This window comes from Panthera tigris, chromosome D1 (assembly GCF_018350195.1).
Source record: "Panthera tigris isolate Pti1 chromosome D1, P.tigris_Pti1_mat1.1, whole genome shotgun sequence".
Taxonomy (NCBI): Eukaryota; Metazoa; Chordata; class Mammalia; order Carnivora; family Felidae; genus Panthera; species Panthera tigris.
Window position 1 is genome coordinate 102,428,766 of NC_056669.1, and position 16,092 is coordinate 102,444,857.

Below are 16,092 nucleotides of genomic sequence, written 5' to 3' on the forward strand. Positions count from 1 at the left end.
ATATATAACATATTAAATATACATAACAAGTATTAATATTTATAAAAATATATAACTGGATATATTCCAATTTATTAATAGTTAATGATGCAGCTGATAAATATGTTTATATATTAAATATATACTTAATACGTGTTTGGGTAGATAAAGAAGGATGACAATACAGAAAAGGAAGAGGAAGAAGGAGCAGGAAGAGGAAGAGAAGAAAAAGAACATATTTATTGAATAGCTATTCTCTGTCATGCGCTGTGCTAAGTGCTCTCTGCTCTCTCACCCAGCAAAATAGCCATTATTTACCTTCAGGAGCAGCTCAGAGGATTTTAGTAAGTTTTCTTAGATCAGCAAATTTGGTTGGAACAGGCTTTTTTCTTTTTCTCCAACACTCATGCTAATGTTAATTGTCCTAGCCACGGTAGTTATGTTTAGAAGCTGAGTGGGGATTAATGTTAAATATTTGTGGAACTAAATTGTATTGTAGACATTTGACAGTATTTCTTGTCATATGTCCCCCTTCTTCTCGCCAAACAGCCTGCAGATTGTCTTATGGGAATCTTTTTATATTGGTTGGTATAAATAACGCCGCTGCTATACAAGGAAACTGCAGAACTCACAGTGACTTAAACATAGAGATTTTTCTTGCTCGTATTCTGTTCAGTTAGTTGTTCTATGGGATCTTATACAGTGATTCAGCAATCCAGCTCTTTCCATTTAATGGCTCCACACCCCTATGGCCTGGACCCTCTATCCAGCAGGTGATGATGGAAGAGAGAATAAGCAGACAGTCACCTGGGAGGTTTCTCGGACCAGACTTGGAATTGACACATGTGACTTATGCTCACTTTCATTGAGAAGAATACAATGACGTGACCTCAACTAATTGCATGCGGGTTGAGAAATTAGTACAGTTATGTGCTCAAGAGGAAAAAGAAAATGGTTTGGCGCAGAAAGAACAAGTTTCTCCCACTGTAATGTTTACGATCATCAAATATCCATTTCACTCCCTCCGCCCCCATGGAACATGTTATCTACTGTCGCTAGGGAGACATCCTAAATTCCAACTAATCCCTATAAAGTTTCTTTTTTTTAATTTTTTTTTTTACCGTTTATTTATTTTTGAGACAGAGAGAGACAGAGCATGAACGGGGGAGGGTCAGAGAGAGAGGGAGACACAGCATGTGAAACAGGCTCCAGGCTCTGAGCAGTCAGCACAGAGCCCGACGCGGGGCTCGAACTCACGGACCGCGAGATCGTGACCTGAGCCGAAGCGGGACGCTCAACCGACTGAGCCACCCCGGCGCCCCTAAAGTTTCAATATCCAAATCAAAGGGGTTAAATGGTGCCCTCCATTCAGTCCGAAGATGGTTCCTTGTGGTCCAGGAACGTATGAACTAAATAAACAAACAGACAAAAAACAAACAGCTTATCCCACATCATACTCAATGTATGATATACAAACAGAATGAAGAGAAGTGGAAAAAAATTCTCTTCTATGAAAGTAAAGAATGGAGATACAAGGGTCACTTTGGAAATCTTGCTGAGTTACCATTATGAAGGCCCCTCAAACTTGACCATGGAGATATTTCTTTATGAGATTCTGTTTTTCTTTCTGGGAGAACTCCATTTTCCATTGTTTTTCCTGGCCCCTACTCCTGTTAGATGTGTGGGGCTTTCCCCCTCATCCATTATTCCTTAAGATCATTTCTGAAGTGTATCAAAGACAAAATGAAATCAGAGACAAAATTAACAGAGGCTGGTTTTGTTTTGTTTTGTTTTGTTTTGCTTTGCTTTAGCAAGGGAAGCTATCTGCTATTACTTGTGTTTTAGCAGGGGTTTAAAGATGTTGTAAAGGAGAGTAAATTTTATAGATTAAAAAGAAGAAACACTGAGATGGTATAAAATTGACAAGCATTTTATTAAGATGGGATTTTTAGAAGAGACTTTCTAATTGGTTTTCAAGAACTTTTGATGGGTCTTAGTTGCAGGGTTCAACTGAAAAGTTCTGGGACATTTCAGAAAAGAAAGGACTGTTCAACGCTAGGGACATGGGATATTAGTGTCTGGCCATGTCCAGGAACAAGTGGGTTTATATTGAGTGCTGTTTTGTGTAATGTTTTTATGTGACGCTGATGGCCACATCAGGCAGTTTTAAGTGCGTGTTAGGGATTATGAGATCTTTGAGGTATATTCAGCTTTTGCAGCTTATTTCCACACACACAATTTTAAATTTCTAGAGTTGTTTTAATGCTCAGCCAAAGAATGTTAAAATCACGGCTCACGGCTTTCTTGCCAATGCGATTCCCTCAATAACTTGATAATGTGTTTTCAATTTCTACTACTGGATCCAATATTGGTCACCATCTCCAATGGTATCCAATGGTTCACCATAATGGTAAAACAATAACCATTAAAAAAATGTTTAATGTTTGTTTTTATTTTTGAGAGAGAGAGAGAGCAAGAGCAAGCAGGGGAGGGGCAGAGAGGGAGGGAGACACAGAGTCCAAAGCAGTCTCCAGGCTCTGAGCTGTCAGAGCCCAATGTGTCACTCCAACTCACAGACCATGAGATCACGACCTGAGCTGAAGTCACGCTCAACCGACTGAGCCACCCAGGTGCCCCAAACAATAGCCCTTTTTATTTCTTTACGTGGTATCATGGATAGGATACTGTAACAGGACATCAGAAGGTAAAGCTAGTGAAATCTGAATAAGGTATGGGATTCAGTTAATAGCAATGTGTGAATGTTGGATTTGTACTGACACGTGTACCAAGGTACTGTAAGATGATAACTCTGGGGTAAACTGGGCGAAGGGTGTACGGGAACACTTACCCTGTCTTTGCACTTTTTCTGTAAGCCCGAAAGTATTCCAAAAGCGTTTATCAAAAGTACTTTTTAATTTTTCAAAATTTTTATTAAAAAATTTTTATATTCAAGTAAGTTAACATACAGTGTAATATTAGTTTCAGGTGTACAATGTAGTGATTCAACACTTTCGTACAACACCCAATGTTCATCACAACAAGTGCATTCCTAAATCCCCATGACCTATTTGACCCATCCTCCCACCCACCTCCCCTCTGGTAGCCATCAGTTTGTTCTCTATAATCAAGAGTCTGGCTCTTGGTTTGCCTCTCTCTCTCTCTTTTTTTTTTCCCTTTGCTCATTTTTTCTTAAATTCCACATATGAGTTAAATCATATGGTATTTGTATTTGTCTTTCTCTGGCTGCCTTATTTTGCTTAGCACTGTACTCTCTAGCTCTATCCGTGTGATTGCAAATGGCAAGACGCCATCCTTTTTGATGGCTGAGTAGTATTCCAGTGTGTGTGTATGTGTGTGTGTGTGTGTGTGTGTGTACTACACCTTCTTTATCCATTCATCAGTGGATGGACACTTCGGCTGTTTCCACAATTTGGCTATTATAGATTGTGCTGCTATAAACATCGGGGTGCATGTATCAAAAATGGGCAAAAGATTTTAACAGACTTTTCACAAAAGAGGATAATTAGAATGGCAAATAAGCACATAAAAAGATGCTCAACAGCATTAGTTGTTAGAAAAATGCAAACTAAAACAATAAGGAGATACACTACAAACTTATTAGAATAACTAATGCCAAAAAAAGCCCACCTCTAAATATAGCATACCACCAAGGATGTGAAGCAGTTGGAACTCTCATACATTGCTGATGGGAATACAAAGTAGTACGCCATTGTCGAAAACAGGTTGGCAACTGTCACATGACCTAGAAATCTCACTTCTAACAATCTACGCAAGTGAAATAAAAGCACATGGCCACATAAAATCCTGTATGTGAATGTATATAGGATCTTTATTTGTATTAGCTAAAACTGGAAACAACCCAAGTTTCCCTCAACTGAAGAATGGATAAACGATCTGAATACATAGAATACATCTTAGTAATAAGAAGGAACCAATTACAGAACAAGTACAACTCCATAAATTTCAAATGCATTATGCTAAGGGAGAGAAGCATGACTCAAGAGATAACCTACTGCATGATTCTTTTTTTATGACATTCTTACAAGCAAAAACTATAGGGACTGAAAACAAATTAGTGGTTGCTAGGAGGTGGAAAAAGGCGTCAATTACAAAGAGTTGTAGGAAATTTAGGGGGGGTAATAAACTGTTCTATATCCTGATGTGATGGTGGTTATAGGGCCAATTACATTGGTACAAACACTTAGAACAATACATTGAAAAGTGTGGATATAACTGTATGTAAATTATACCTCAATTAGAAGAAGGAAAAAAAAAAGACAAATAATCCAAATAGGTAGGTGTGCTTACTCAACAGACACTTCAGCTCCCTGCTGACAGTTTAATTGCTTCTTTCCTAAATAAGTGAGGGGAACTGTGGCTATTCCCATAGGGCTCAGGCTCCCCTGAGAACTCTGCGTCCCTGTAACTTTCTCCTGGTTCCCACTCATTAGCCTTGGGAATCCCCAAATCAGTCCATTTAACATCATTTTACAGGACCCATCTGGGTGCAGAACCCTTCTGCTCCTCTGTTTATTCATCCGAATGTTAGTTGTTCCTGGTACAGACGCCATCTTCCTCCAAAAAGAATTTTCTTCGGAGCTGCCCAAAAAACCCACTCTGAAATAAGAACTATACTGATTCAGGTTAATATGAGAATCCCCTTACCAAGTTGGTTTATAGACCTTCCCTCATTTGTTCTTCACAGACAGAATTCTGTAAGGTGGGCAGGAGATGCAATTTTATTATTTCCACTTCACAAATCAGGAAACTGAATTTGACAGGGGTAAATGACTCTTCCAAGGATCATAAAGAATACATAGGAGATGTAGGACCTGAACTGTCTTCCTAGCTCCACATCAGTGATTTTTTTCCTCCATTCCTCCGTGCTTCAGAGACCTTGAAGCCTTTTCACCAGTACCGGAGAGAGCCTCTTCAGTAGGATATACTCATTCTACTCTGGTTGAGGTTCTAGTATCAGAGACACAATTTATGGCTGCCTTTCCCTTCTTGTCAAGGAGCAAGGTAAGGTTCTACATATTCTATACATTTTTAGTGAGACGTGTAATTCATGCAAAAACAGTAGGGAGGCTGTGTGTACTGTGACTTACTTTGGCAAAGTAATGGATGCTGTGAATGTTTCTTCTGAAACAGTGAGGTAGAGCTGGTCTTAAATATCCAAATGTACGTCATCATTCAACAAATAGGCAGTTTAGTAATACTTAGGAGGCAACATAGTGTTTTCCTAAAGAGGATAAAAGCAACAGCAATAAGAAACAGAGGCTAGATTATGCTCTGATTGATTAGGTAGTAATTTCATTCTGCTTCCTAACCGTAGGTCTGTTACGGAAGGAAAGGTAAGTATAATGGGGTGAAATGAAACTTCTTTAGACTCCAAGAGGATCAGCATGAATTATAAAGCTCCTTACTCTATTTCAACCTTCTTTTCCTCTTATCTTCCCCATATTACTACTAGCTCACTTAAACGCCAGAAAGTCTGGTGGCTGAAGGCACAGGTTTACAATCTGTCTGATCTGGATACGAATCTTGAGTTTATTTCTTGCTACGTACGTGTAGACGTCTGTAAAGTCACATGACCTCTCCAACCCTCAATTCCTTAACCACAAAATGTGGGTGATAATACTCTGTATCTTATAACATCATAGGGTAAGCTTGTGGGATGCTATAACTTTTAAAATTATTGTTGTCAATTTATAAGTTATCCTTATAAAGCTATAGCATAAAGATTACACTACCTACCGTATAAAGTTGTGAGGAGGAAGAAAGAATGCACACACACATACACACACACACACACACGGAATGCTCTTTGTGGAGGTTATAGAACACAGTACATGCTAAAAAGAATTTATGTTTGCCAAAGGTGAGCAAACACAAATGTCCTTAGGAACTGGGTTGTGAAAGGGGAAGTCATGAAGCCCTTCAGTCAGTAGAGAAGAGCAGTTACCAATGAGTGAAAGCTGTGGCATAGGCTGCACTCAATTTAAATAAGAAAAGTTACAGAATGGAGCTCACCTCAAAGGCAGATCTGGAAGCCATAATAAAACCCATGGACATGACATTTCAACCCTGGATTTTTGTCATCCAAGCTTAGAGGGCCTGAGTAATGAGAGTAAGAATGAGTTCCGAACATAAGAAAACTGTTCCAACCCAAAGTAAAATATGGATCTCAATGAAAAAACTGAGTGAATGGCTTGTGCAGCCAATGATATGGTCAGAGGAAAGGCAGAGTGAGACACACGGAGCGATCAGAAGAACTGAGTGGGCATAGTATGTGAGGAAAGACAAATCAGAGAGTGAGGCTATCAGACTTTAAAACTAATCCGTAACCTAGAGACTAAATATTGCTTCCCACCTTTACCAAGGCAAGATAGAGATCGGGATTTCATCCTACGAATCACATCAGAGCTAACTCTACTTAACCGTTTTTCATGATTATTTTATGAACTCTCACAATTGCCTCTTCGCATTACATCTTCAGTTTTAGAGATGAAAAGAATGAGGCTCAAAGAACTTAGGTTAGGAAAGTGTCTCCCAGATAGTGTGTGTTAGGGTACAATCTGAACCATATGCACCTCTTCCCAGAGCTTGAGTCTTCCACCCAGTGCATTTCCTTCTCTTCAGGATTGCCTTCCTGGTGGTGCATGTCTGCAGCCACAGTTCTACTTTCCCTGTATGCCCCTATGACCCCATTGGAAGTCCCGCATCTAAGAATAGTATCGTAGCCATTTCGTTACTCCGAACAACCCATTAAGATGGGTCCGATGGATTCGAGGGCTGACTGTGAATAGAATTAACTCAATTCAATTCAAGTTCCAGTTACTGTCATGGGATTTCGGAATTAGTCTGCCTGGGATGATGCTTGACTCTGCCAGTTAACATTTGGGTAAACTTGGACAAATTACACAACCTTGTTGAGCCTAAGTTACCTCATAAAAGAAATGAGCATGAAGGCTAATTGTTTTGTCTTGCGTGCGCTTCAGGTTTGAAGAACACAAGATTGCCATCATTGAAACAATCTGCAGAGCCATTTACACATTTCCACCTCACTCTACTCTCTTTTCCATTTAACACTCTGTTCCTTTACTTCTCATCACTACAGGGCATCCTGTGATTCCCCACCGACGTTCATGGGGCACAACACAGAAGTGACTGAGTTCATCCTTCTAGGATGTACAGATGCTCCAGAACGTCTTTATGATATTCCCCCTCGTCTACCTCTTCACTCTAGTTGGAAATCGGGGGCGGGGGGGACTGTGCTGATTCTGTTGGGCTCTTGTCTCCACACTCTCATGTGCTTTTTCCTCAGTGACCTGTCTCTCAGGGATTTTTGTTACAGACCCAAGATCATGGCAGGATTCCTTATAGGAAACAAGGTCATCTCCTACAATGCATGTGCTGCTCAGATGTCCTTTTTTTGCAGTCTTCGCCACTGTGGGAAGTTACCTCTTGGCTTCAATGGCCTATGACCGCTACGCCGCAGTGTGCAAATCCCTGCCATCACATCACTACCATGACTACTCACTGATGTGAGTGCTTGTCTGGCCACAGGCTGCTATGTCTGTGGTGTTCTAAATGCCTCTGTAAATACTGGAGATACCTCCAGTCTCTCTTTCCATATGTCCAATGTGGTTCGTCATTTTTTTCTGCAATATTTCAGCAGTCAACAGTTCTGTCTTGCGCTGATAAGTACATCAGTGAGTTGGTGTTTGTCTATATAACTGGCTTCCTTTTTTTTCTCTCATGGTTATCTTTATTTTCTATCTGTTTATATTTATCACCATCTTGAAGATGCAATCAGTTCTGGGGTATCAAAAGGCTTTGTCCACCTACGTTTCCCACCTCTCTAGTGTCCATCCTCAATGGTACAGTCACCTTCATGCATATACAGCCCAGCTCCAGGAATCCTATGGACACACACAAAAAAGTATTTATTATATGTATCTCCAAATTAAAACATAAACTCCATGTAAGCAGTAGCTTTGTCTGCTTTGTTCATAACTCTACCCTCCATAGCTAAATGAGGTTCTGGATTATAGGAAATATCAGTAAATATTTGTTAAATGAATGAATGATAAATGAAGCTTTAAGTTCAATCATATCAATATATTGGATACTTGGATCATGAATATTTATAATTCATCATTCATGAAATAAACCATCTACATAGAATTATAGAACATTTAGAGTCATGACTAGTGTTCTTTTTTGCTGAAATATTTTTATTTACATTCCCACTCAGTGCTTTTAATCCCCATTTATGGTTACAATGATTTTCTGGAAATGACACTGTCATTCCATAGGAACGACATCTCGCTGATTAGCAAATAGCACATCAAATAGATTCTATTTAGTAAATCATAAAAGGACATAAAGTACAAAACTATTTTAAAGTTTAATATCTCATCCAGTTTGGAAAATCACTTTATACACACTGGCTATGCAGTCAATTCCAATGATTCTAACTATCCATAGAGAATGGAAACATAATAGTACTTACGGATAGTAAGCCCAATCTACATTCAATATCCTAGCATCACAGTGTTCTTGTGTTTTATTTTGATCCTTAGGAGAGATCAATTCTATAACAAAATTCCCTGTGGGAATGTGCATTGTTTCCTTTTCTGCCTCGACACATTTGGAGGTACTCATACTCACAGTATGCGTAAGATTGTACTTGAATGTGCTAAGATGGTCATGCTGACACTTAGCATGGGCAGGGTGTTAGAACATAAACATTTCCTTCTGGCTCTAGATCTGTGATGATGGTGATGTATCTTCTGCTGGAACCATTTAAGAAAAATTACTTTTATCTGATAAAGGGCTAGCATCCAAAATCTATAAAGAACCTATCAAACTCAACACCCAAAAAATAAATAATCCAGTCAAGACGTCGAACAGAAGACATGAACAGACATTTTTCCAAAGAAGACATCCAGATGGCCAACAGACACATGAAAATATGTTCAACATCACTCATCAACAGGGAAATGCAAAAAACCACAATGAGGCAGAAACCAACTGCCAGCAGAGTTGCGGTGGACCTTCTACAGATTTCACCAGTTCTACCCCACAGGTATTTGTGTTCATATATGCCAGCTGCCTAAATCCTTCCCTCTTCCCTCTTCCCTCTACTCCTGCCCTGCGCTCAAGTCTGGGATCCACATCAGCAGCCAGCCCAGGTCTGTGCATCTGCAAGAGTGAGAGACACCAGACTAGACCCCTGCGGCCGACCCCCACTGCCATGCACCTGTACCTCAGAAAGGATCTCCATGCTCTTGGTTCCCCTCCTAGCAGGAGAGAATGTTTACCTCTTACTCAATGTTTGTTAGTGTTGCTGTGGATATTACTGCCCTTCTTTACTGTGCTGACACAGCCTTTATTTTACACAGAAACATTGTCCCTAGTTCTCAGAGATGGCACCCTTTGTGGCGATCCTGACCTACACTAGGTATAGTATACCCCTTGTGATCTCATCCCAGGACATTGTCCTGATCCACTCCCATGAGTAGAGGGTTTTATTCTCTTTTCTTATATCAGTTCCCGTGAATTTTATCAGCATCTAAGGACAGCAGTGACTTAAGCTGTTATTCTGTGGAAAGGTAAGGAAGAGGAATCTGGGTGGACTTTTTTCTGTGATGGCTGCTTTCCTTTCTCCTGGGCCAGCCCCAAGAGAGCAGTGCTCTCAGAAATCTCACCCTGCGCCCAGTCCTTCTTGTAAACACTGAGAGAGGTCTGTAGAGCAGAGCATGTACATGAGTGCAAATCTTTAGTTATTAATTTTAAATTTTTGATGGATCCTTCTATCAGTAACCATAGAACCTAAGAGCATCTGTCACAGGTAGGCTAGCACTCTCATCCCATCTCTTTGCCTATCTTTTATTATATTTGGCGTTAGATAGCTGCCTTGTGAGCTCAGCTCTCTAATGAGTTTAATAAAAAGCATAAAATTGCAGAAAGCCTGGTTATTTTTTGTAAGGATGGTACTAATGCTGATTCCAGATTGATGCATTCTAGGTCAGTGCTCAAAATTCACTTCTTGATAATGTAGGACATCTTTAAGAATAATCAAAACTTGGCATTACCTTCCTTAGTAATTCTACATGGTCACCAATACAGAAAGAACAATAAATCCTTCAAGAAATCCTTCAATAAAGCCTTCAAGAAGTCTCACGCAACATTGCTTTCAACAATTATTCTCAATTATAATGATATTGAAAAGACATATTCATTCATATTCATTCATCTGTTAATGAATATATTAAGTCAACAAAGTATTTATTGAGTTCCAACTCAATAAGACACAACTCAGCCTCTGCGTTAGATTCTGATTATACACAGAAGAACAAAAGAGATATGGTTTCTGCATGAGTACATTTTGGTTGGATGGGGGAGAGACATCAAACTCACAGAGAAATATATAATTACAGATTTTAATGTGTATTCTGAAATATAGACCAATGTACACAGAGAGGGCATAAGAAAGGAAGCTGATGTTAAATAGGGCTGGAGAAACACTTCCAGAATGGTAAAGGGAGGGCCTCTGAAAATCTGCCCCTTCATAAAAGCAAAGACAACACAGGCAAGAGGTTTCCCCAAACTTTCAAAGCTCTAGAAATAAACCAAAGGCTTGCAACAATCCAAAGCGTGTGTACTCAAGAAAAATGGCTGAGTCTAGATAATAATAGCGAGCTTTCTGGCATCTTCACTGCCCTACTTCCCGATTCTGTGTTAGCTTTGAAAACCAGCAGAACCACAGGAGCTGAGAAAAACGTCAGCCTGACAGCAACTGGAGAAAGAAGAATGTGTCTGGAGTCCCTTAAATGGCCCCAAACCCCAAGAAATGTCACTATTAAATTACAGTGGCCCCCAAACTCAAGAAATGTCACTATTCCACCTGTCTGGCAGCTTTCTAGAAAAGCTCCATTCACAATTTTTTTAAAAAAATTTTTTAACGTTTTATTTATTTTTGAGACAGGGAGAGACAGAGCATGAACAGGGGAGGGTCAGAGAGAGGAAGACACAGAATCCGGAACAGGCTCCAGGCTCCGAGCTGTCAGCACAGAGCCCGACGCGGGGCTCGAACTCAGGGACCGCGAGATCATGACCTGAGCCGAGGTCGGGCACTTAACCGACTGAGCCACCCAGGCGCCCCTCCATTCCCAATTTTAATCTTTATTTCACCTGACACAGTTCACCCTGTAAGAAAAGCCTTATTCCTAGAGCGTTTGTAAAAACATTGAGAAGCGATTGTTCACCAATATAATTTCCTAAGATGGCAGCACCGTTTGAGGCCAAGCAATCACCTGACCATACTCTTAAAGCAGATTTTTAGGGAGGGGGGCCTGGGTGGCTCAATTGGTTAAGAGTCTGACTTTGGCTCAGTCATGATCTTGTAGTTCATGCGTTCCAGCCCCACACCGGGCTCTCTGCTGTCAGCACTGAGCGGGCTTCAGATCCTCTGTCTCCCTCTCTCTCTGCCCCTCCCCCACTTGCACCCTCTCAAAAATAAACATTAAAAAAGAATAGTGATTTTTGGGGAAATGAGAAATCCATAGTGGGCTTTGAAATACTCCAGTGTATGTGTGGGGATCACAAAATATCGTGTACATGTGCAAGACTGTTTGCAGGCACAGAAAGACCTGAGAAAGACATAATCTTTCACTGGAGATTCTGCACAGGAAGAAGTGCAAATTAAGGCAGATTTTTAAATCACCAGAGCATTGAAAAGATGCTCCAACACAAACATACAGAACCCCTGTTCGAGGCTTGGAAGAATTAATGGAAAAATCTGTCCAATCATTAGTTGACCACTCAGCTAAGTGAGGAGAAACTCCAGTGGCTATGCACAACAAAAAGTACAGAATTAACATAAGCAATCTAGGAAAATCACTAAACAAACAAACAGCATTACCAAAAACAGTAAGTCCTAGAGGGTGGCAGTGGGGAGACCTGATTTTGAGAACATTCTACATTTTAGTACTTAAAATACCCATATTTTAATAGCAAAAAAAAAAATGTATCACACAAAGAGGGAAGCATGACTAATACCAAGGTTGGACTTAATAGAAAAAGATTTAAATCAGATATTATAAATGTGGACAAAGAATTAAAGGAAACCACGTTAAAAGAATTAAGAAAAGTATGAGAACAATGTCTCACCAAATAGGGAGTATCAGTACAGATATAGAAATTACTTTTAATAACACAAATAGAAATTCTTGAGTTGAAAAGAAAGATAAATAAACTATAAAGTTCAATAAATGGATCAGCAGCAGATGGGAACTGGCAGAAAAAAAAAGATCAGTAAACTTTAAGACAGATCAGTTGAGCACTCCAACTTGAAAAACAGAAATTTTTTAAAACATTTTTTTCTTAAGTTTATTTATTTTTGAGAGAGAGACACACAGAGTATGAGCGGGACGGGCATAGAGAGAAAGAGACACAGAATCTGAAGCAGGCTCCAGGCTCTGAGCCATCAGCACAGAGCCCAGTGCGGGCTTGAACCCACAAACCACAAGATCATGACCTGAGCCAAAGCCAGACGTCCAAGCAATAGAGCCACACAAGCACCCCCAGAAATTTTTTTTAATGAAGAAAAAATAAACAGTCCCAAAGAACAGTGGGATACTGCAAGTGTACCAACATATGCCAACTGAGACACTCAAAAGGAGAGACAGGAGCAGAAAGAATATTTGAAAAAACAATGAGCCAAAACTCCCCAAATCTGTGGAAAGGAATGGACGTACATATAGATTCAGAATTTTTGACATAGTGAGACTCAAAATTTTAGCAGATTTGTATATTAACACATTCATAGCATTACACACAAATAAGTTATTAATACTATTGTAATTCTTGGTGCTTAAATTTTAAATATCAAATGTTATATTTTTATTTAAGTGAATAAAAATATGCCTTATCATCCTTTTCTTTTTCCTGTATTGTTATGTGTTTTCTCTATTAAACCACCATAAAAATGTATTATTTTTAGATAGAACTCATTAATATGGAAATTTGGCTAGGAAAATAAATGCCCATGTGAAGGTATATATTTTCATTAGAAACAAGAACAAAGAATCGATAATAATTCTACATTCAAGGAACTTTGGAAGTATTTTCATACAGTTTACTCTTTTCAAATATAAAACATATTGCTTTTTCATGTGTAGAAAGATAAAGTAAAAATAATTTTTAAAAACCAAGCATATATATACATGTACACACACACACACACCCATATTTCCATTAAGTGAACTATTTATGTTAAGAATGTGTTCTGAGACACCAAAATAATTGCTTTAAATTCTACTCTGCCATTAGACTTATCTCATGTATGTCTTAAATAATTTCCTCTTCTGTGGGTGTGTGGATTTCATGAGTTTCTCATGAATTATTTATGTGTATGCCTGTGCTTATACATACACGTGAGTATACATGTTCATGTGGGAGTGTGGATGAATATGCTTATTAAGAAGAATTTTTAGGGGTGCCTGGGTGGTTAAGTGTCTGACTCTTGACTTCAGGTCAGGTCATGATCTCACAGTCTGTAAATTCGAGCCCTGCATTGGGCTCTGCACTGACAGTGTGGAACCTGCTTGGGATTCTCTCTCTCCCTCTCTCTCTGCCCCTTCCCAGCTTGCTCTCTCTCTCTCTCTCTCTCAAAATAAATTTTTAAAAAAGAAAAAAAAGAAGAATTTTTAAAATAATAACATTTATTGGTAATTCTTCTTAACCTATTCTTAGGTATCATATTTTTTAAGACTTTGGCTTTGTAAACTCAATCAATAGCTTGGAAAATTACTATAACAAATTAGAAATTTGTGGGCTGGACAAGCATTTTCTCTAAATAGATCTGAGGTGGATGAAAGTGCCTTATTGTTGATTCTTTATAATTAAAATATGAATCCTATAGAAGACTTTGCCTTCCCTATGGCCTTTTTAAAGGCACTCTTGACCTCTTTGTTCCTCAAGCTGTAGACCACAGGATTTAGCATGGGGATGACCATGGTATAGAACACGGATGCCACTTTGTCTGTGTCCATGGAATGGTTGGCGCTGGGCTGTAAGTACATGAAGGTGCCGGTCCCGTAGAAGATGGACACTGTAGTGAGGTGGGAGGCGCAGGTGGAAAAGGCCTTCTGGCGTCCTTCAGATGAGCGCATCCTCAGAATAGTGATAAATATAAACAGGTAGGAGATCAAGATGACCAAAACAGAAAAGAGATTATTCATGCCCACCACCAAAAAAATAACCATCTCACTGATGTAGTTGTCTGAACATGAGAGAGCCAGAAGAGGAGGAGCATCACAGAAAAAGTGATCAACCACCCTGGCTCTACAGAAGGAGAGCCTGAAAATATTCCCAGTGTGGATGGACGCATTCAGGAAACCACAAATGTAGCAGCCCATGACCAGACTAGCACACATAGCTGTCGTCATGGTGGTGGTGTAATGCAGGGGTCTGCACACTGCTACGTAGCGGTCATAGGCCATTGAGGCCAAGAGGAAACTTTCTACAGTGATAAAGGCTACAAAGAAAAAGAACTGGGTGACACAAGCATCATAGGAGATGACCCCGTCTCCTGTAAGTGATCCAGCCATGACCTTGGGAGTGATAGCAGTAGAGTAACCAAAGTCCACCAGAGACAGGTGACTGAGGAAAAAGTACATGGGAGTGTGGAGACGAGAGTCCAAGAGAATCAGCACCATCATCCCCAGGTTCCCCATCAGAGTGACAAGATAAATGAGGGCGAAGATTAAGAAGAGAGGAATCTGCAGTTTCGGGTCATTGGTTAACCCCACAAGAATGAACTCAGTCACCTCAGTGCTGTTCTCCATGGGGATCAGTTGGGAATTATATGGCTGCCCTGTAGCAAGGAGAAAAATCGAATCAGAATTATAAATGGAGAGGACTCCGATGAAATCAGTCAGCATGTTCACTCTGTGCCTTATTTCAGTATTGCAAGAACTTGCTTCCAAGACTCTCTAAAACTAAAGCATGGTTGTGACAACAAAATGCAATCTTTTTTTTTTTTTCAATTTTTTAACATTTATTTTTGAGAGAGAGAGAGAGAGCGCGCGCGCGCGCGCGCATGAGCGGGGTAGGGGCAGAGAGAGCGAGGGAGACACAGAATCAGAAGCAGGCTCCAGGCTCTGAGCTGTCAGCACAGAGCCCTATGTGGGGCTCAAACCCACAAACCGTGACATCATGACCTGAGCTGAAATCGGTCGCTTAACCAACTGAGCCACCCAGGCGCCCCCAAAATGCAATCTTAAATTATTATACAAGATGTCAGAGAAAGGATTTGGAGATAACGCATCCCAATCTCTTCGTAGAGAACTGAATTAAGGTAAAAAGAAGAAAAGAAAGGGCATATACAATGCCACCGGATTTATTGCTAAATGGAACAACACAGACTCCCAAGTCAAAGCTTACAAAACAAACACAAATTATTCTTTGTATTAAACTAGAATAGCTTAAGAAAATTAATGTGAAATTGAGTTAATTTTACTTCAAATAACTTTTTTTGTCTTGTCCATTGGGTCAAGAACACTGTGATATGATAGTAAAAGATAGTTCAATAAAACATACCCTTAGTCGAAAATGGTCTTCGTACGGTATAGTACACATTATGTATAATTCACCACGTGGTGGAAAGAGAGTCAAAATTTATGTACAAGGAATTAAAAACATCTAGGAGCACCTGGGTGGCTCAATCGGTTGAGTGTCCAATTCTTGATTTTGGCTCAGGTCATGATCTCGTGGTAGTGAGATCAAGCACCGCATCAAGCTCTGTGCTGGGCATAGAGCCTACTTAAGATTTTCTCTCCCTCAGCCCCTTTCCTGCTCACACTTGCTCTCTCTCTCTCTGTCTCTAAAATAAATAAATAAATAAATAAATAAATAGCATTAAAAACATCTAGAAAATAAGTTTTTAACTTTCGTTACATTAATAATGTTTTTAACTTTTGTGTTCAGATATCCCTGATATGGGGCCATGTTAAGACCATGCTAAAAGGTTGCAAATCCCACCTCTACCATGTGGAGAATTTATGGACTTGGATAGTGTAC

At 39.7% G+C, this 16,092-nt stretch overlaps 1 protein-coding gene and 1 pseudogene across 1 annotated transcript; one reads left to right on the plus strand and one right to left on the minus strand.

The window, feature by feature from the left end:
- The first annotated feature begins 7,148 nt into the window (after window positions 1-7,148).
- LOC102952960 lies at window positions 7,149-8,038 on the plus strand (annotated as a pseudogene).
- A 5,875-nt stretch (window positions 8,039-13,913) lies between these two features.
- On the minus strand, window positions 13,914-14,861 carry LOC102965143 (olfactory receptor 5B12-like). Its single transcript, XM_007092640.2, has one exon. The coding sequence runs from the start codon at window positions 14,856-14,858 to the stop codon at window positions 13,914-13,916; it is 945 nt and encodes a 314-aa protein (XP_007092702.1). The 5' UTR covers window positions 14,859-14,861.
- Between the last annotated feature and the right edge of the window lie 1,231 nt (window positions 14,862-16,092).